The sequence below is a fragment of the Camelus ferus genome, chromosome 34 (genome assembly GCF_009834535.1).
Source record: "Camelus ferus isolate YT-003-E chromosome 34, BCGSAC_Cfer_1.0, whole genome shotgun sequence".
Taxonomy (NCBI): Eukaryota; Metazoa; Chordata; class Mammalia; order Artiodactyla; family Camelidae; genus Camelus; species Camelus ferus.
The window spans coordinates 19,505,378-19,525,230 of record NC_045729.1 but is presented as its reverse complement, the minus strand read 5'-3'; the positions used below and the strand labels follow the sequence as shown (position 1 = coordinate 19,525,230).

General features: G+C 49.5%; 1 protein-coding gene across 3 annotated transcripts; it reads right to left on the bottom strand.

The window, feature by feature from the left end:
• On the bottom strand, positions 1 to 19,570 carry CCDC77 (coiled-coil domain containing 77). 3 transcript variants are annotated; one of them, XM_032472980.1, is made up of 12 exons: positions 19,482 to 19,570; positions 16,818 to 16,873; positions 14,990 to 15,233; positions 12,436 to 12,578; positions 9,468 to 9,564; positions 8,537 to 8,609; positions 6,686 to 6,777; positions 5,618 to 5,766; positions 3,031 to 3,247; positions 1,834 to 1,959; positions 1,598 to 1,750; positions 741 to 887 (listed from the first exon to the last, which is right to left on the bottom strand). In XM_032472980.1, the coding sequence occupies exons 2-12, from the start codon at positions 16,853 to 16,855 to the stop codon at positions 741 to 743; spliced, it is 1,479 nt and encodes a 492-aa protein (XP_032328871.1). In that variant the 5' UTR covers positions 16,856 to 16,873; positions 19,482 to 19,570. The 3 variants fall into 3 exon arrangements, with proteins under 3 accessions (XP_006179001.1, XP_032328871.1, XP_032328872.1); XM_032472981.1 differs by lacking the exon at positions 19,482 to 19,570 and adding an exon at positions 19,409 to 19,481; XM_006178939.3 differs by lacking the exon at positions 19,482 to 19,570 and having other exon boundaries at positions 1 to 887; positions 16,818 to 16,855.
• Positions 19,571 to 19,853: the final 283 nt, after the last annotated feature.

The following is a 19,853-nucleotide window of genomic DNA, read 5'->3' as shown; positions in this document are numbered from 1 at the left end:
TATTTTCAATTACGTACTTTATTTAAAATATACACATTATTTTTAAAAAGACCCTGGTGTTGGTTGCACACCGAACTGCTCACACAGGGACAGTCAGTCTCACTCGCTCTTACCAAGCGGCACTGTCACGTCCCAGGTGAACATTCTGCTCAAGAGCACGGTCTCTGGCGCCCTCTGGCGAAACTTCACGAGATTGCGCGTCCAGAAGGGAACTCGGGCCCTGCAGCTCAGGAGAGGCTGGCGGGATAACTGAGTCACAGCCTCCCAGGCTGACAGGCCGTGATTTGCAGCCTCTGCCCAGAAGGAGGGCAACCTCAGTGGGCGTCACTATCTCCTGGGAAAGGGTTCCTCGCACTGACACTCAGCCATGCTCACAGCAAAAATACTTTCTTCCTAAGCTGCTGTTGTCTTCTTATAAAAAAACAGAATTAAAAAAAAAAAACCCTGTCATTATAAATGGGAGAGAGAATGTGGGAAAGTCTGTAATTCAGGTTATAATCCAGATCCAAAAAAAAAAACAAAAAAAAAAACCCACAGAAAAAGTCAACAGGACAGCAAAAATCATAAAGCCCGGAACGCAGAAAGAGCTCTTCCAGGGGTCCCCGATCCTTCACCCTGTCTCCTCACAACGGACGCCAGCACTCGAGGCAGCTCTGGGCCGACAGCCCCTGGGAGAAGACGAGCTGCCTCTGCCGTGAGGAGGTGGCCCTGCTCCAGGCGGGGCTGCTCCTGAACACCCATCAGCACAGCCTGAGATCCTTCTCCAGACCGAATACTTTGGACTTGAGGTTCCTCAGTTCTCCTTGGATCTTGTGTGCCCGTCGGCTGCTGTCTCGAACCTCACACAGAATGGCAAGATCCTGGTTGGCCCGGGTGTTAAGTGTTGCCTAGACATTTGGGAGAAAAAAAAAGAAAAGGAAGAACTGGTTACGGCACACGCCGGAGGACAGAGCTCAGCTCGCCCTGCAGACCGGGCTGCGCCGCTCCTGCCCACGGGACTTGCGGGCACGGGACAGTCGGTCCTCAGTCTGCGCGGCGAGGAGCAGAGAAAGGACATCGTCGAGCAGGGCGCAGCAGGAAGGGCTCGAGGCCCCTGCGCGCCCTCCCGACTGTGAAGGAGCCGAGACATCGTGGCCAGTCAGCAGGGAACGACGCGCAAAAGGAAGAGACCAGCGTGAGCGGTACTGGTAAACCTGCCCAAGAGAGAAAGCAAGCACCCCTCCGCTCTGCAGGTCCCCACGTGGCCCCGCGGTCGTCCAGCACACGCGGGGGACCGGGCAGGTCTGACGGCAGTCCACATACAGACACGTCTGCCAGGGAGGAAGCCCTTTTTTTAACTCGATTACTCGCCTTCCCCACATGTAAAACAGACACAGTTCTCTGAATCCACTTCGGGGGGGGGGGGGGGCGTGTGTGTGTGAAAGTTTCTGCTTAGACGGAGTTGAGCTTAAATGAAGCCCAGGCTGCCTCAGTCAATGATCTCAGGCTGCTCTGTCCCCTGTCCTGGGCTGTGAAACGAGAGGAGGGCGAGGCGGCCCAGCCCCGGGCCCCTCACGTGGACCTCTGCTCTCCCTTCCGGTGATTTGGGGTCAGTCACCTTATAGAGCATCTGCTCCAGGTCCTTCAGTTTCTGCCGGAGAACCCTGATGTCTGTCTTGAAGCCTTCCACTTCCAAGGCGCGCCGCTTCTCCAAGGCCTCGTAGCGTTTCGTCATGACCTGCAGGCGCCTCCCCATCTTGCTGGTGCGGTCCTGCACACGGGGACAGGAGGGCGCCCGCGGGGTGAGGCGCGCAGCCCCGAGCCCTGCGCTGCCCGTCCGCCGCCCTCTCATACCTTAAAGATCTCTCTCCTCGCTCCCTCCTCCTCGCGGATTCGGGCAAGTTCCTCCTCCAGGGAAACGCACTGCTCTCGGTACATGCCGGACAGCCGCTTCTCCTGCAGCAGCTTATCCTTCAGGGACTGCAGGTCAAAACGGGGAGAGAACCGTTCACACTCTGCTCTGTAGTTCAGGGAACTCAAATTGCACTTAGCTAAAGACAGGAAGGGTTTCTAGAAATACACAGTGAGTCAAGGAACAGCAGCAAGGAACTCGAGAGCACCTGAAACCTGCTTCTAGAGGGTTCTCTCAGCTTTTTTCCCAAAGTGTACATAGTAGAAATTCTTTCAAATAAAACAAGTATTTTTGGCTCTGGGAAGACTCTGATAATGGAGTTCAAAATTATATCAAGTAAGACATTAACATTACAATGTATGTTTTGGGACACATTTCTGAAGTTCTTCTTTGAAAAGAAAAAAACAGGAACAACACTTTACGTGTTCCACTGAGCAGCCGGAACGATCCTGGAAAACCCCAACCAGGTGTCACTTCCTCACACACAATCCTTGAGACATGACGGTGTTTGGAGCGACGCTCTCAGCAGGACCGTGAAGGCCCTGTGAGGTGGCTGCTGGCCGCCCTCTGCGCGCCACCTGCCCCGTGCTCCCTCCTCCACGACCACGGTGATGGGGCCGGGGCCGGCCTCCCCTGACCTGCCCTCCGCCTGCGGGGCTCCACCCGCGTCCACGCGGCCAGCTCGGCCCCAGGTCGCGGCGAGCCCCAGACCTGCGCCTCTACAGAAGTGCGCGTCCAGTGACGGCATGCCGTCTCCACATAGTTCTTTTGGTTCCTCACTAGCACTTTTTTACAGCCCACCATTCTCTTGGGTATTTGCCCATGTTTCTGTTCTCTCTCACCCGTTAAAATGCAGGTGCCACGGGGGCAGGCCTCGCCCAGCGCGTTTACAACCGCAGCCCCAGAGCCCAGGCTGCATGCAGTAGGGCTGCAGGAAGTATCTGTGGAATCACTCCACCAGTCGACACTGCAATTTCCTAAATCCCCAAATGCTGCCACTGCTTGAAACTCATTTCCCGAGGTTGCTGCTACAACAGCCTCTGCGCTGAGTGGGTCTTACATGACAATCACGGGTTCTTGGAATTCTGAGCTCCTTCAGCTCTTCTAGAAAAATGAACAATTTCTCTGAGGTAAATTACCTTAACATAGTCATCTTGGTTGTGATGACTCTCACAAACAGGCCGAGCTTTGGCCATTCTGTCCTCTTTCTTCTTACACTGCACCCGGTACTGCTTCATCTTTGACACCAGATGATCCTTTTCCAGCATCCACGCCTTCTCTTTGTTTTGGTTTTCAAATCTGAGTTGCAGGAAGTCTTTGGTGCTCTCATACAGCAGCTCCTGGGTGTGATGGAGACTGAGAGAGAGAGCGCAAATGTGGCCATGAAGCGGCGTCTACAGCACGTTGACAAACTTACTCCAAACAAAGCGAGGACAAAGGTTCTGTAAAGACCGTGCCAGACAGAGGGAACGTGCAGCTCACTGACGGGGCGCGCGCTCAGTGTGCACCGGGTGCTGGGTCCAATCCCCAGCCCCTCCTCTAAGGGCAAAGAAATAAACCCAATTACCTCCCCCACCAACGCCTGTACAAAATATAAACTCTGTAAAATACTATTTGCAGTTTTAAAAACACTTTTAACCTGACCACTGGCGCCCTCACACACTTGGCTGGACAGGGTGTAACGCACCCACAATGCTTCACACGCTGGTCTCGGCAGATACCTTCCTGACCCTTCGTTTCAGGCCCCACCATTAGCAGGACTACAGACAACTGCACACGGCCTGCGGAAGTCTGGGCTGCTCCAGGCCCTCGGCTCCGCGGCGAGGAACTGGTCCTGGTGCTGTGACGGAGGGTCAGCGCAGGTCCTGAAATGTCAGGACAGCTCTGCTTTTGTCCGTGCTGTGCGCCACGTGGAAACTGCTCGGCATCATATCCTGTCCTTTTTTCAAGATCAACTTCCTCTCTGGAGTCACCGTAACAACTTCCGCCCACTTACCAGTCTCTCTGCTCTCTGAAGCTCCCTGCCACCTTAAGCCCGCGCCCGTTACGGCTCGGCACTTGTGGAACTTTATTTATCACTTATTTCTGGCCCGCCACCACCAGGTCACCAAGGACAGCACCAACTACTAGACACACACAAGGGAGTAAGCAGGTTCCCGCTGACCACTAAGATTCAGGAAGAGACAAACGATGCTTCTGTCTTCAACAGAGGACGTCTCTCAGAGTTAGCAACTCGTCGGTTTAACATCGACCGACGCCTAGAAAAATACTGTATCAAATGATCAATCTGCTTGCAAAGGGAGAAATACCGTGAGGCAACCTCTGCAGTTTTCCACTGAACAAACACTGTCAGACGCACTTAGCTCTCTTCCTGAGTAACACGGTACACAGATAAGGGGAAGTGATGACATGGCACCGGCGTGAGAAGAGGAGCTGTCACCAGGTGAATATATATGTGTATTTACTCAGGTACGTGTGTGTGTGTGTGTGTGTGTGTGTGTGTGTAAATAGGGAGACACTGAGGAGAGACGAATTCCACCAGGGGAATGCCTTCAGAGAAGGTGACACTGCACAGCGAGGTGCCTGCCACACGGCAAGTGTTCTGTGAACGACAGATGCCATCAGTCTGGCTGGAGGATGGGGGACCCACAGCAACAGAGGAGCAGCTGGGACGGGGGAGGGGGTGGAGTCCCTAACAATTCACGCTGATGGCCAAGCGCCAGGCTCCACCAGAAGACACGGGGAGGGCGGAGGAGCGGGAAGACCGGTGACAGCAGCAGTCAGTTGAGGGCACCAATCTGAACAAGGTCACAGCCCGACCCAGCAGGGTCAGAACTGGAGGGCAGAGGACGCCCGGGAGAAGTTTCCCGGGCTCACACCCGACAGGCCTGGGGTCAGGGAAGAAGGGAGCAGGGAGCCGGGCATCATTCTGAGGCTTCCAGCCCGGGAGACGAGGCGGCTGTGTGCGCATTAAACTAAAGGGGGAAAGAATGAAGTCACAGGTTTGAGATGGGGGCGGTGCCTATTGGGAAAGCCTGGTTTCAGCCACGGTAAACCTGGGGTGTTCAAACACACTCAACCACAGATGTCCTTGCAGCACAGCTCTGGCCCCTGGGAGCAGAGAGCAGGCTGAGCAGGGTGAGCGAGGCAGAAGGCCCGAGAGACACGGGCGCTGCAGGAACTGGGGGAGACGGACCCCAAAGCGGGGGCAGTTGCAGGCGCCCACGTGCAGAAGGACACTAGTTACAGTGGGGACCGGGGAGAGCTAGGCTGTCACAGAAATTGAGAAGTCAGCGATGACCCTGGACAGGGCCCACCTAGAAGCGCGGGGGACGGAAGCAGCCTGCAGAGAGGCGGGGAAGGCAGCAGGAATGGGAGTGCAGACCGTCTGCACCATTCTGCGCGGCTGTGTGGAGTCAAACAGAAGGAAGGCGCGATCACGCTGAGGCGGACACGGCCGCGGTGGAGAAGAGGACGCTTCTTAACACCAAGAGCGGGCTGGGGCGCTCTGATGGGCGAAAGGGGGCGGGCGGGACAGCCGGCGTGGGGCTGCCGCTGCACAGAGGCAGGGGGTCTGAGCAAGACACCTTCTGCAGCCCCGGGACCTGCGCTGCCAAGGACAGGAAAGCCAACTTAAGGGGCTTTCCCCCATCCTCCAGCCAGACTGATGGCATCCGTCTGGAAAGTATTTCAAACGCGTCAGGTACCGTTTTCGTGAACACTCACTTTTTGGTAAGCTCTTTGATTTTGTCCCGATTTCTCTGCTGATGCACCTGAATCTCCTCGATGCGGATCCGTCTGTCTTCCATGAGCCCTGCCACCTGTTCCCGGGAGAGCCTGGTCTGCTCCTCCAGCTGGGCCTGCAGTGCTTCCACCTGGAGGGCAGGAAGGCACGGTGTCCACTCCTGCCTGCGCCCACTCAGCTCTCACCTCTAAGCGAGCCTCTCCAGGAAAATTTAAAAACAAAACCAAACCCCACAAACAAAAAAACAAATAGAAGGAAAATCTCAACTGTACCCTCTTCAGTGTCCTGTGAGTGGGGTGAGGCTGCGTGAGACCAGACTGTCCACACTCAGCAAAGCACCTACACCCCGTGGGAATGCGAGAAAACCCAGCTCCCCTGGCCCCAGGGGTCTCACCTTCCCACCAGCTCCCCTTCTGGTTTTAGGATGGTCTCCCTTTTAACACTGCCTAGTTACACAAAGGATACAGCTATTTTTTTTCCATTTAAAAAGTAGAGCAAATTGAGTATGATGTAATTTCCCTCTCTGAGTCTGGCTGTCATGACCCTCACTGGAGATACTGGCCAAAGGCAGAAACTGTCATTTAAATCAACAGAACACCCCCCATAAGGACAGGAACTGAGTAACCAGGTGAAAAGTCATGGCTGCAAGTGACACCCAATCACCAGGGGGTCAGAGGGCGATGGGCTACTTTCCTAGACTTCAGAACACACGCACCAAACGAACGGACGTGTCCCCAGAGGTCAATCCATTGGGACCGACAACTGCGACTCTGGGCGTCCCTGGGCCAACGGCACAGGGAGTCCAGACTGGTGGCTCTGCTGGGGGGCTCGGCGTGCAAGCTGCACGACCTAAAGGCTAAGAGCGGCACCCAGGGTGCGGCCGGATGAGGGCGTGAAGTACCAGCCCCGGGAGGCGGGGCGCAGCCCGGCTCTCCGGCCACGCGGTGCCGCGCCGAGGCACCAGGGGGCGGGGCTGGGCAGCACCCGCCAACGAGGGCTCGTCACGTCACCCGAAGCCCGGCTGGGGGACAGAGCGGCTGGGCCCTGACCTGCAGGATGAGGGACGAGACGTCTCTCTGCTGCTGCTCTGCGCTCTCCTCCTTCTCTCTCGTTGCTGGTTTTCTTCTCCTTCCTTTAGAATCTAAAACAGAAGAGTTAATGGAGACCTTTACTCAGCTTTGCTTTCTGCTGTTCAAGCACCAACACGACCTCTGCAGAGGAGTCTGGTTTCCTTTACCTGCAGGAGAATGAAAGGAAGAAAGAGGACGACGTGCAGTAACTACAGCGCTTAACTGTTATAGCAGGGCTCTCTCACGGGGCCCTGCAGGGACATCACCCTGACGACAACGTGCATCATTCTGAAGAATAAGCTCCTACATTTCCCTGTGCAGTTGTGACTATTTTCTTTTAAAATCTTATTTAATCAGAAAGGGTAAGGAATATTGCACAGGAATTATAACACAATAAAGTTGTTTTTTTAAAAAAAGGGAAAGGAATAAAAAACTAAATCTAAACGTTCTAGTTATGATATATAACCCAGTTTTCAAAAAGTAAGATTATTTTAAAAATAAGCAACCAGAAACTGACACATTGTAAACTGACTATACTCCAATAAATATATATATAAAACAAAAAACATAGAAATAAGCAACATTAAAATTTCACCGAAGATATTTTAATTCGACTAAGCAGCTCATGCTAAGAAAGTAAATCTTTTTTTGCTTTCCTTTTTTTAATTGAAATATACTTGATTTATGATATTACTAGTTTCAGACATACAACGTACTGATTCAATGTTTTTATAGATTATACTCCCTTTATAGTTATTATAAAGTATTGGCTATAATCCCTGTGCTGTACAATAGATCCTTGTAGCTCACTGATTTTACACAGTAGTTTGTACGTCTTAATCCCCTCCCCCACCCTCCTCTTCTTGCTCGTAATCACCAGTTTGTTCTCTGTCTGTCTCTTTTTGCTCTATGTTCACTAGCTTGTTCTATTTTTCAGATTCCACATATAAGTGATATCACATAGCATTTGTCTTTCTCTGATACTTCACTAAGCATGATGCCCTCTAAGTCCACCCACATGTTGTAAATGGCAAAATTTCTCTTTTTATGGCTGAGTAGTACTCCACTGCATGTACATACCACGTCTTGTTTATCCAGTCATCTGTTGATGGACATTTAGATTACTTCCTTATCTGGGCTATTGTACATATAACACTGCCATGAACATTGGGGTGCATGTGCCTTTTCGAATTAGTATTTTCACTTTCTTTGTAAGAGAGTAATCTTAAAAGTTCTCATCACAAGAGAAAAAAACTTGCAACTACATGTGTGGTGGTGGATGTTAACTAGACTTACTGTGGTGATCATTTTGCAATATACACAAATATCAAATTATTGTGTTGTACACTGGAACTGATACAATGGTATATGTTAATTATATATCAATTTAAAAAAAAGAGGGGGAGAGGGTAACAGCTCAGTGGTAGAGCACACGCTTAGCATGCATGAGGTCCTGGGTTCTATTACTTCTCCTGCCCCCGCCAAAGAAAGAAAAGGAAAGAAAATAGAGATTTCCATTAAAAAAGAGAAGGAAAAGGAGACTGAGACTTAGAGAGGCTAATTAATAGTCTGTGATTCCAGAAGTTGTCCGAATCTGTTTGATGACTTATCACCGTACATGTTAATTACATACCTTTTATTTTATTCATTAAAGCATAATGGAAAGATTTAAAAAAAAAAAAAAAAAAGGCAGCTCAGTAAGATCTCAGACCACCAGAGGCACCACTGTGAACATTTATTATCACTGTACAATAGGAAGAAATGTCTAATTGTTTGCACTGTGGTTTTGAATTCTGCATCAGTGAGAATCTCTAATGATGCGGTTGGTACCTGGTCTGGGAACTGAAGGCTCATTCTGCTCACAGACTTCCACAGCCTGGAGGGCCGTCTGGAGGACGCTGACCTGAAGGAGTGAAAACAAGGACAGAAGCAGCCCTCAGACAGATGTAACAGTGCACTTCTCAGCCTTAGTTCTGCAGATCAAACACTTTGTAAGTTAAACTGGTTGAAACTGATATAATCAGGATGTCATGCACATGAGACACTAAAGTGGACAAAGCAGCCAACTGGATAAAATGCAGTGTCCTGAATGTAAACTGGATAAAACCGGTGCTGGCGATAGAAATGAAAAAGGGTTCTCTGGCAATGCATGCTTAAAAAAAAAAGTCTTTCATAAGGGCCTCAGGAAAGTAAGAGACACAGACAGGCGTGCACATATGGATATGCATAAAGACGGTCACTAAAGCGCTGCTTTGAGAAGTGGAAGAATGAAAACCACAAATGCACATGTGAACGTTGCTGCGTGAGTGGAAAAAGAGCTTTATCTCTGGGAGTAGAATTATGGGACACTGCCACGTAGATTCCTGAAATTTGTGTGTGTGTTTTAAATGAAGACCACACATTACTTCTGTAATCAGTACAAACAAAGATTAAAAAAGAAAGTATTGAAACTTGTTCCCACACTCAGCCTGCTCCTGCTGCTCTCTCTAAACTCATCCAAAACATCTCCTCCTCTGTGCTTTCGGTTTCCAAGTGGAGAAATGGGGTAAACAGGGCTACTTCCCAAGGTTTTTGAAGAAAAAGAATAAAATCACAAAGCTCTTCACAATTACAGAAAACACTCTGGAAACTTAGATACACATGAGCCCACAGTAGCTAATTCTCCTACCAGCTTCTTTAGCAAGCCCCGAAATTGTCCTGATGTGGACCCCAGCCCATCTTTCGCAAAAAAGCTTCCGAAGCCCCACCGGAGATTACTTACTTTGTTGGGAGGCTCCTTATGAAAATAGGTCACTTCTCCCGTGTCTGTTCCCACAAGAGCCAGGAGACTCTGGATCTTCTTCTTGTCCTCGAGCTCCCTGCCGTCCTCAGAGGACAAGTACACATTGCGTCCGGAGTAAGTAAATCTTCATTTAAAGGATCTCCCTTCTGACTTACTTATTTTTAAAGCAATGGTAACCTTATGTTAAAGTTATTAAAAGCAGGATTTATCTAGACCTTAGCTCTAATTTTTCAAACATCAGGTATTCATTTTCAGGACTTGACAGGAAAGTGGGCAGGAAGCCACTTCATAGCTGGCTCCCCATCTGTTGGCAGCACTGATGAAACTCTCTCCAGAGCTGCCCTCAGGCGAAGGGGACCGCCTTGCCCAGCTGCATGTCCAAGGGGCAGCCTGCACCCAGGGCCTGGCTACCGAGGGGACACAAAAGCCAGTCTTCTTGCCTCAACTCAGGGAACTCTGAGGGGCCACCCCAGCTTCAGGGCACCAGGGGGTATTGACTGAGAACTGCTGTAACTGAATCCCAGCTCAGCTTCTGCCCAATCAGACTTTCCTCGTTTCTGTGGAGGTGGTTTATTCCCAAAGTGCGCCTCAGTGGGTCTCCTGCCAGCAAATCCCCATCACAGTCTGCTTTCCAGGAAACCTAGCCTAAGACAGTTGATACCAGAAATGGACCAAAAAGAATAAAATAAAATACTCAGGAATTAACTTAACAAAGGGAGGGAAAGATCTGTATCCTGAAAACTGTTGAAAGAAATTAAGGAAAACATAAATGGGAAGACATCCTGTGTCTATAGATTGGAAGACATAATATTACATTACTTACAGCAATCTATAGATACAGTGCAATTCCTATAAAAATCCCAACAACATTTTTTACAGAAATAGAAAAATCCACCCTAAAATTCATATGGAAACTCAAGGAACTCCAAATAGTCAAAAAATCTTGAAAAAGAACGAAGTTGGAGGACTCACACTTCTTGATTCTAAAATTTACAAAGCTACAGGAATCAAAACAGTGTGGCACTGGCACAATGGCAGACAAACAGGCCAACCGAGTACAGCAGCGCACCCAGGACTCAGTCCTACACAGACGGTCAAATGACTTACAACTTTTCCTTTTTTTTTGGAGTGGGGTGTAATTAGGTTTGTTTGTTTATTTTTAATGGAGGTACTGGGGATTGAACACAGGACCTCATGCATGCTAAGCACGTGCTCCACCACTTGAGATATACCCTCCCCCCAACTTTTGACTTTCCTTAGGGAAAAGACAGTCTTCAACAACCGATCCTGGCAAAACTGGATATCCACATGCAAAAGAATTAAGTTGGACCCTTACCTAACACCATATACAAAAATTAACTCAAAATGGGTCAAAGGCCTATGTAAGAGCTGAAACTATAAAACTCTCAGAAGAAAACATAGTGATATTGGATTTGGCAATGATTTCTTGGACATGACACCAAAAGCAGAAGCAACAAAAGGAAAAATACACAAACTGGACCATATGAAAATTAAAAACTTCTGTGCATCGAAGAACATTATCAAAAGAGTAAAATGCCAACCTCAGGACTGGAGAAAACGTCTGCAAACCCCTTGCCTGGTAAGAGACTCACACCCAGAATACAGAGACTCCTAAAACTGAACAACAGCAGAAAACCTGATGCAAAAATGGGAGAAGGACTGAGACATTCCTGTAAGGAAACCATACAAATGACCAACAAGCACCGGACAAACTCAACAGCACTCAGCGCCAGCAATGCGAAGCAAAGGAACGAGCTACTACCCACACCCGTCCAGACGGCTGTGGTTCAAAAAGAGAGTGCGAGGGCTGGTGTGCTTACGGAGAAACCAGAACCCTGCACGCTGCTGGTGGGAATGCAAAACGGCGCAGCCACTGTGGAAAACAGTTCCTCAGAAAAATTAAACACAGAATTAGCATTTGATCCAGCAGCTCCCCTTCTGGGTACATGCACAGAAGACCTGAAAGCAGGAACCCGGATAGGATTTGTACACCCATGTTCACAGTGGTGTTACTCACAACAGCTTGAAGGTCAAAACAATGCAAACGTTCACAAACAGACAAATGAATACACAAAATGTGGTATGTATGTACAACAGAATATTATTTGGCCTTAAAAAGGAATACAATTCTCATACATATGTTGTATAACATGAATGGACCTTGGAAACATTACTAAGTGAAATACATCAGACACGAAAGGACAAATACTGTATGATTCCACTTATAAGAGGCCTAGAATAGTCAAATTCATAGACACAGAAAATAGAGGGTGGTTACTAGGGGCTGAGGGGAGGGAGTTAGTACTTAACGGGGCCAGACTCTGTACGGGATGACGAGAAGGTTCTGGATGTGGACGGTGGTGCACCTGCAGTAACGTGGCTGTACTTAAAGATGCTCAACTATACACTTAAAAATGATTCGAATGGTCAGTTTTAGGTTAAGTATCTTTTACCACAAAAAGAAGACGTGCATTGGGGTGGATGCCATGAGCACTGCTCAGTTGCCACCTTCAGGACCATGCTGCCCAGCCCCCAGGAGCTGAGTCCTTCTCCAGGCACTGAAGGGGGCTGCCTCCCCCAAGCTTACTCCCCCTCCCTCGTGGCAGCCTGCCTCCAACGACTGATCACTGGGGGCACAGAAGTCCGACGCCCCGCCTTGACAGACAGTCCCGGCCTGGCGCTCCCTGTGGGGTTTGCTAAAGCCTGTTACTTCGGTGGGCTCTGCATCACAGCTCAAACTCTCCCTCAACCCAACTCTGCTCTTACTGTTCCTCCTAAGAGCCTTTCCACTAACCCCCGTGCAGGCAAACCTCCATCTCAGAGCTGGCTTCCTGGGACTACAACCTAAGGAGGACCACAGAGAAACGTACCCCATTTAGTGTGACTCGGGAATAAAGGCCAGCATTTGCCTTCTCCCACTCGGTACCTGATTCTCAGTCGGTCGTTCTCCGAGTAGAGGCGTAAGACGTGCTCCCGTTCCTGGAAGAGGCAGACCTGCATGTCACTCAGAGCCTTCTGCAGCTCAGCGATCTCTTCCTCCCTCTGCTGCAAATCCCATTCCAGTTTATGCTGGAAGAAAAGAAAGGATGCTGGGCTTCACAGGAGTGTCTCTTATTAGACGCGGCAGTCAGCTCACATAGAAAAAGAACAAAATGGATGGCTTCGGCAACACAGGATCCAAATGACAACACCAGGCTGCCTAGAGAAGCGTTTCAAGCCACAGGTGAGCGTGACATTTGCATGTGACACCAGCACCCTCTCATCTTTGACAGCCAACAGAACCCAGGATGCCACACGATCTACCTGTTCCAGTCACGCTTTCTTTAACGCTTTCTATGTAATAAGCATTGTCATGAAATTCTGGAAAACAAAGATGAAGAGGTATGACTCCTGCCTACACAGCTGAGGAATTGTGTGGGGAGACACGCCATCAATTGAAGTGAAATAATTCTTTAATGGAGGAGCACGCGCGGTAGAAAGGCAGAGAGGAAAAGTGGGGCAGGAGGAGAAGCGCTCGGAGCCTGTGTGGGAAGCCAGAGTCCAGTACCAGGAGGAGCCCAGCACCAGGAGGAGCGAGCCTCAGGAAGCTGGCCTCAAAAGGAAGGCTGCTAGGGACGGCTGCAAGCATTCCAGCCCCCGCGGAGGAAGAGTGAGCAGCGGGCAGAGGTGGGACTGGAGGCTGGGACGCAGTGGCAGCTCAGGTGAGACATAACTGGGGTGTGAGGACTGTCAGCAAAGTGATGGAGAGCTTGGGATGGGCTGAGCGGCATTGAGGAAGCAGAACTGACAGGTCCCACAACACGACAGAATGCAGGCGCTCAGCAGAACTGCAGGCCACGCCGTTTACCCACCAAGACCGGAAGAAAGAAACGGCTGGAAGGCGAGGAAGGGGGGGCAGTGGTCTGTGCGTGCGCACGGTTGCGGCAGAAAAGGGGGATCAGTTCAGACAGACACACGAGCCTGGAGCTCAGGGAAAGTGAGTCAGTGTCAGGTTCCTGGATGCATCGCCCCCAGGGAGCAGCACCGCCGCACAGACATAACGCGATCATTCTGGTGGAGGCTGGGAGAACACTGCCTTAAGACTGAGGAAGGAGAGCTGTGAACGGAGGCTGAGATGAGCGGGTCACAGGTGAGACAGACGCTAGGAAAGAAAAATGACGCCGAAATCAAGACAGGAGGAGAGTCTTCAGAAAGGAGATGCCAACGCACACCGCGAGGGGCACAGAGAGAAGAGGGACGTTTGGCACCAGGTCCTGGAGCCACGGGAGGGGCAGCTCCGACAGAGACTCAAGGAGCCGCTGAGCAGGTGATAAAGTCAAGCTGTCCCGGAAGGATGGCTGAGAAGGAATGGCCTCCACCAGAGAGGGCAGCCGGGGCCGAGCGGGAAGGGCCTTCCTCTTTTGTACGTACGCAGGAAAGATCAGAGTATGTCCACATACTGAGGAGAAAAAGCCAACGTCGAACAAGAGGCAAAAGCGGAAGACCGAGGCGAGAGGACACAGCAGCGTTTCTCAGGAGGGAAGGGCGGGGCGGAGAAAGTGCTGGCGCAGGTCGGCCTGACTGTCCCCGGAGCAGTGAGGAGGCGGAGCTGGATACAGACGCAGGTAACCGTGTGGATGGAGGGCAGGAAGCCAGTGCTTCCTCCGTGAACCAGGAAGTAAGGCTGCCGGATGGCAGAGAGGGGGGCCTGCAGGCTGGAGGGGCAGTGAAGGAGGGCACGGGGTGGAGGCCTGGGGAGCAGGACAGGGAACCCAGGACAGTGGTAAGAAAACTGCTGTGTAGCGACTGAGGACACGGATGACTTGTTCACCATGAATTTACTCTGCAATCACCTGTGACCTTTCTAGAACAGCTAGGTGGGTTAGCCTGTGCGCCCCAGGAGAGATCTGGCGACAGCTGGGGGCAATCCTGACCATTACAGCTTAGGGGTGGAGGTGCGGGTGGGAGCGTGCAGGGGGAATCCAGTGGGCAGGCACCAAGAATGCTGCTGCTGACCCTCCAGTGCCCAGGACGGCCCTCGCGTCTGTGATGCTCCAGGAGACGGGGATGGAGGACGGGGCTCAGCCACAGGGAGGGCCCCAGTAGTACAGGTGGGGCAGAAGGAGCCAGGGGTCACATGTGGGAAGGACAGCGATGACTGAAGTACAGCTGAGGGGGTTTGGGTAAGACAGGACACTGTGGCCGGAGGCTGACACACAGGACTCAGAACACTGAAAAGTCCAGGAGCTGTGGATGTGACACTGGAGTGAAGTCAAACATGATGGGGAGAAAGAACCAGAAGGGTAAGAGAGACCAAGGTGCAGAACCAAGGTTTTAGACAGGGGCAGTTTGGGGCATCGCAATCCAATGAGGCCCCCATAAGGTGGCGACGAGGCCGGGGCAGAAGGGATCAGAAGAGAATGTTGTCACAGTGTCCTTGACACCAGCTGGCACCTGCAGGCTCGCCCAGAGGCCTTGAGGGCAGCATGGGTCCTGCTCACCTGCCCTTCACAGGCCTCTCTGCACTGTTCCAGCTTCTTCAGCAGGTCCTCATTCTCCGCCTCACACTCAGACATCTTCTTTTGATAATATTCCAGAAGCTCCTGGGAAGGGCAGAGGACGGCCAGGCGATCTTGGACAGAAGGCAAGGGAGTAGATTGCACTGAATCGGAGAAGGACACGCCCTTCCACCTGGTGGAACCACTGAAGCCACTGGCAGCCTCATGTTTGGAGGCAGCAGACAGCCTGCGTGAGATTAGAAAGGACATGTTCGTTAAACTGTCTGAACAGTTTATGAGACCTTATAACTTCTTAAATAAAAAAAGGTTTATGTTCTTAAAGTGCTTATAATTCATGTGCTCACAAACCTTGGAAGTTTAATGTTACAGATTTGTGAATAATCTCGTGAACTGCTTTCCAGGCATTAAAGGGTTAAAGCTGGATTCAAGTTAGAGTAAAAAAGTTCGTTAAAAAACAAAAAACACGATGACAGGGATATGTACTAAGAACGGATAGTGACAGAAAGTCTGATACTGTGAGGCATGCAGCAGCAGGAACACGCACATGCCGCCGCCCCCGCAGTGTACCTGGTGAGATCACAGAGCGTAAACTGGCAGCATCAGTGAAACTGCGATTTCTCTCGTCTGCACACACATACCAGGTGATACACTCATAGTGACACTGTGACAACGCAAACGGTAAACCTTCCAAATGTCCATTTGACAGGAAAATGCATAGACTGTGGTATATGCAGATCATGGAGTATTCGTCAAAGCTATAGAAACTATGAATCAGGGACACGTGTATGAATATGAATGAATCACCCAAACAATATTAAATGGAAAAACGTATGTAGGTGAATATACGGAAAACATTACCATTTATTTAAAACTAGAACTTGCAAAATAAAAGTTTATTTTTAGGGACAGTTAAATAAGTGGCAAAGTTATTAAGGAAGGGAATGATAAATCCAACACTCGGGTAGAAAACAGCCTGGTTATAACCACACAAGCCACCGGATCCTAGTATCCAGCATCAGAGACCTGAATCACACAGACCAAGACTAGCCAAGATCAAAGGCAAACCAAAGGTTGGAACAGAGAGGTTGTTGGTTTGCTTTTAGCAAACAAGAGGCTTAAGCTGAAACAATGAAAGTTAGACAACAAGTGACACAGAAGTGGAGAAAGCCTCACGTGAGAACCCGTCTGGTCTGGCTAACTGCCCGTAATTTACAGCATAACAGCACAGGAGGAGACACTTCCCACCAGAAGCGCGGAGCTGCAGCTAACGCGGGTCGCGGGCAGCACTTCCCATAAGTGAGCGTGTACAGAAAAGGTACTAAAATTTACTTTCAGCCAGCAGGAGGAAGGGAAGTGTCTTCTCAGTCATTTAAAGCTTATGACAGGAATACTACCGTACTTTGCTTCAAGTGTTGAAAACGGGTTGCCTTATAGCAACTGTGGGAAACAGGTTAAGACGAACAAAAGAACTATTCCTGTGATTCGGCAGACAGGCGTGGCCTGAGGGCCAGGGTGAGGTGTCAGGAGAGCTGTGTCTGTGCGCTGGCTGTCTGCTCTGGAATCCAGGACCCACCGGCACTGGCCCAGGCCCACTCGAACTGTCTGGATCTCTGGTATTAACATGCACTATGGCCCAGTGTTTAATCTAAATTCCACATAATAAGAACAGAGAAATGAGGTCTAATACAGTCCAAATCCAGAGTTTGGAAGTGTGCTTCCCAAACCCTTCTAGCTCCTAAGCCAGCGTGTACCCAGGTGACAAAGTCTGGGTTCTCTACATCAACAACACAAAAAGAAGCAAATTCCTTACTTTCTGCAAACAGGAGACTGCGTAGGGGTGAAGTTCATGCTGTCCTTTCAAAACACCTGTCAAAAGACACAAAAATTGAGAGCGAGGGGTCAGGAACAGAAAAAACCCTACAGGACATACAGACTGGTTCCCCCCCAACATCATCAGAATGTGGCGTTTCAGAAAACAGTATTCTTTCAAGTAGTTGCAAGCCCTGAAATTCTACCAAGGCATTCTTCCTTATTATTTTCAAAGAAAATCAGAATGGCATTTAGTATTTGGATGGATAAGCACAGTCTTACTATGAAGGTGTCTGCCACAAATTTACATGCAGAACAAATCTGCAGTCTTTTTGTTGAAATTACAGGAGAGGGAGATACAGAAAAGTTTCTAATAAGCAAGTGAATTAAGTGGAAATTAGGGTAGAGGCTATATTATGCTACATTTAAGATAAAATACAAAGCCATTGATATTATGTTTATCTGGTGTGCTGTGACTATTGTTTTATTTTGGGGAAAGAAAAAAATTACTTAAAAGCTTTAAAAGGTTCATTCACAATCTCCTCTCCAATTGATAACATAGGCCAATCTTGTCACAGAAATCTTCAGGATAAAGTTCACCGTCTGGGAAGGAATAAATACCTCATTACGTGAAGGAAAGAGGGAAGGGTGGGACAGAGAAGAGGAGAGGGGAGAGGAGGAGGGGATGGGAAAAGGCAGAAGCTTTGTTTTAATTAGCTTTGGGCAGAGCTTCCTCATCAAGCTCACTGTCAGTCCATTCTGATCGTGAGCTAGTTGAGGTGACATAATATTCCGTTCTTGTGTTTCTCTATCCAGTAAATGTCTGCTCACACCAATCTGTAACATATATTCTATCATTACTCCCGTTTTCTAATAAGTAACTGAGGTTTAGAGGTTCAGTAAAACTTGCCTGAGGCTGAGCACATGTCCACATATATAAGCACTCAATAAATTAAAATATTATTGCTGTTTTTACTGAAAATTTTACTCTCTGGGTTCAAAAGCTTCTGTCTTCAACTCTCCCTACTACTTCCTCTACCCATTTCTTTGGGAACATCCTTACTGCTTTTATGATTACCTCTATTACCTAAACCACCACCTGGCAAAGAGTAGCTAACTACTACTTGTTTAATGAATAAACGGCATCTCTTTCAATCCGTTGACTTGAATTTTCAATTATATAATGGACATTTTCACCTATTGTCCCATTGGAGCTTGAAATGTTTAACTTAAAACAAAAAAATCCCAGGCTGAAGCAGCTCACTTCTGGGTCATGAACCCAGAGATGTGGTCAAAATTGAGCAGTAAAACTCTTTATTATAAAAAGCAATCATTCAAATCATGTATTTTTTTAGTAATTCAAAGCTAACACTTCCTAAACCAAATTCATCACCTTTATCATCCAAACATGCTCCTTCTGACGTTTCAATTTCAGTTATTAATTCAGCATCTTTCAAGCAACCTGGACTTGAAAATTTAAATTCATCGCTCCATTACTCCTCCTCTTGACCCTCTCATCTAACCGTATGAAAATCCTGCACATTCTGACAAGGACCTGTTAATTCAGGAAACCCACACCTCAAGCACCCTACTCCAATGTCTTAACTGTTCTCCCCGGACCACCTTCTCAGAAGTCATAAAATTCGTCAGTCTAACGCACTAAATCAAACTCAGCCTAGATAGACATCATGGCTTTTCACTTAAGGACCAGACCTCTCTCTCCTGCCTTATTTCCTCTACTCCTTGAATGCACACGAGGTTTCCAGATAACTTTGTTTCCATGCGTTTTTTTTCAGGAGGGCCCCTCCTGCTGGAACATAGTTCCCTCCACTCATAATTTTTTAAATTTATTTATTTTTTGGAGAGGGAGGGGAGGAGGTAATCAGGTTTGTTTGTTTATTTACTTATTGGTGGTGCTGGGGATTGAACCCAGGACCTTGTGATTGCTAGGCGTGCGCTCTACCACTGAGCAATACCATCCCCTCAACTCATAATTTCACTACATGACAATTTAAATACCACCTTCCTTTCTTCCCTGAGTCTCTCCATTAGGAATGCTCTAACTGCATAGGAACCGTATTTATAATTCTCTGAAAGCTGACAGTAGAGTTCGTTGTGGCCACCACCTCTCCCGCGAGGGTGTGTGTTCTCCGCAGATAAGTACATCCTTGTATCTCCCCAAAATGCGATGCCCTAGTTTACAGACGTCCTGTTGGATTTCAGCTACCTTCCATCCCTCCATCTCTGTGACACTCTTGTTTAGGCACATATATGTTCATAGCTGGTCTGCTTTCAATTCACATCCGTTCAGAACTTCGACATTATTTCCTTTTCCCCACCACTCTGCGAAGTGCTTTTATCATCCCTCAACTATACCGACGAGGAAGCTGATGCTGAGACCGGCGCGGGGTGAGGGAATCTGGGACCCAACTCCAGAACGCCCACCTGCCGCACCCCTTTCTCCATCTGGCCCCGACGTGATTCCGGGGTTCAGCCCCCCAGCGCCCCGAAAGCCCTCCCGCAGACGCTAGCTGTCCGCCCCCGGCCCCCACGAGCCTCCCGCCCCTCTCCCGCGCACTCTCCCGTACTCACTTCCCCCGCACCCGCCCTCTCTTCCCGAAGCCCCTTCCCCGACCCTCAGCCGGAAACCCGGAACTCCACTCACGCCGCACGGAGCCGCGGACGCCGAGAGCCCAACCGAAAAACAAGTCAAATCCCTGGCGTCGCGGCGCCACGGAGCGTGCACGAACCCACCCAATCGCCGACAGGCTTACACGGCCCTCTGGATTGCGCGCCAATAGGAAAGCAATTCACACAGAGGCCCGCCCCCTCCCCGCCCTCCCTCGCGCGCCTTGCCCCGGAGGGGTCGCCGGGAAATGTAGTTTTACTTCTGCGCTCGGCTTCCTGGGTGGAGGAGGATGTGGCGGGGCTGCAACCCAGCGCATCCCAGCACAGGTGCTGTGATGTTTCTGGTCAGATTGCGCTAGTGCTGGCGCAGTTTAGATTTTCTCAGCTATTTGGTTTTCATGAAAAGTGA

Excerpts from the sequence above, each read along its gene's own strand:
- CCDC77 (XM_032472980.1), bottom strand. The coding sequence starts at position 16,855 with ATGAACTTCACCCCTACGCAGTCTCCTGTTTGCAGAAA. Across the intron at positions 3,248-5,617 it reads ATCAAAGAGCTTACCAAAAA|TCTCCATCACACCCAGGAGC; the intron begins GTGAGTGTTCAC and ends TCTCTCTCTCAG. Across the intron at positions 888-1,597 it reads TGGAGCAGATGCTCTATAAG|GCAACACTTAACACCCGGGC; the intron begins GTGACTGACCCC and ends CCAAATGTCTAG.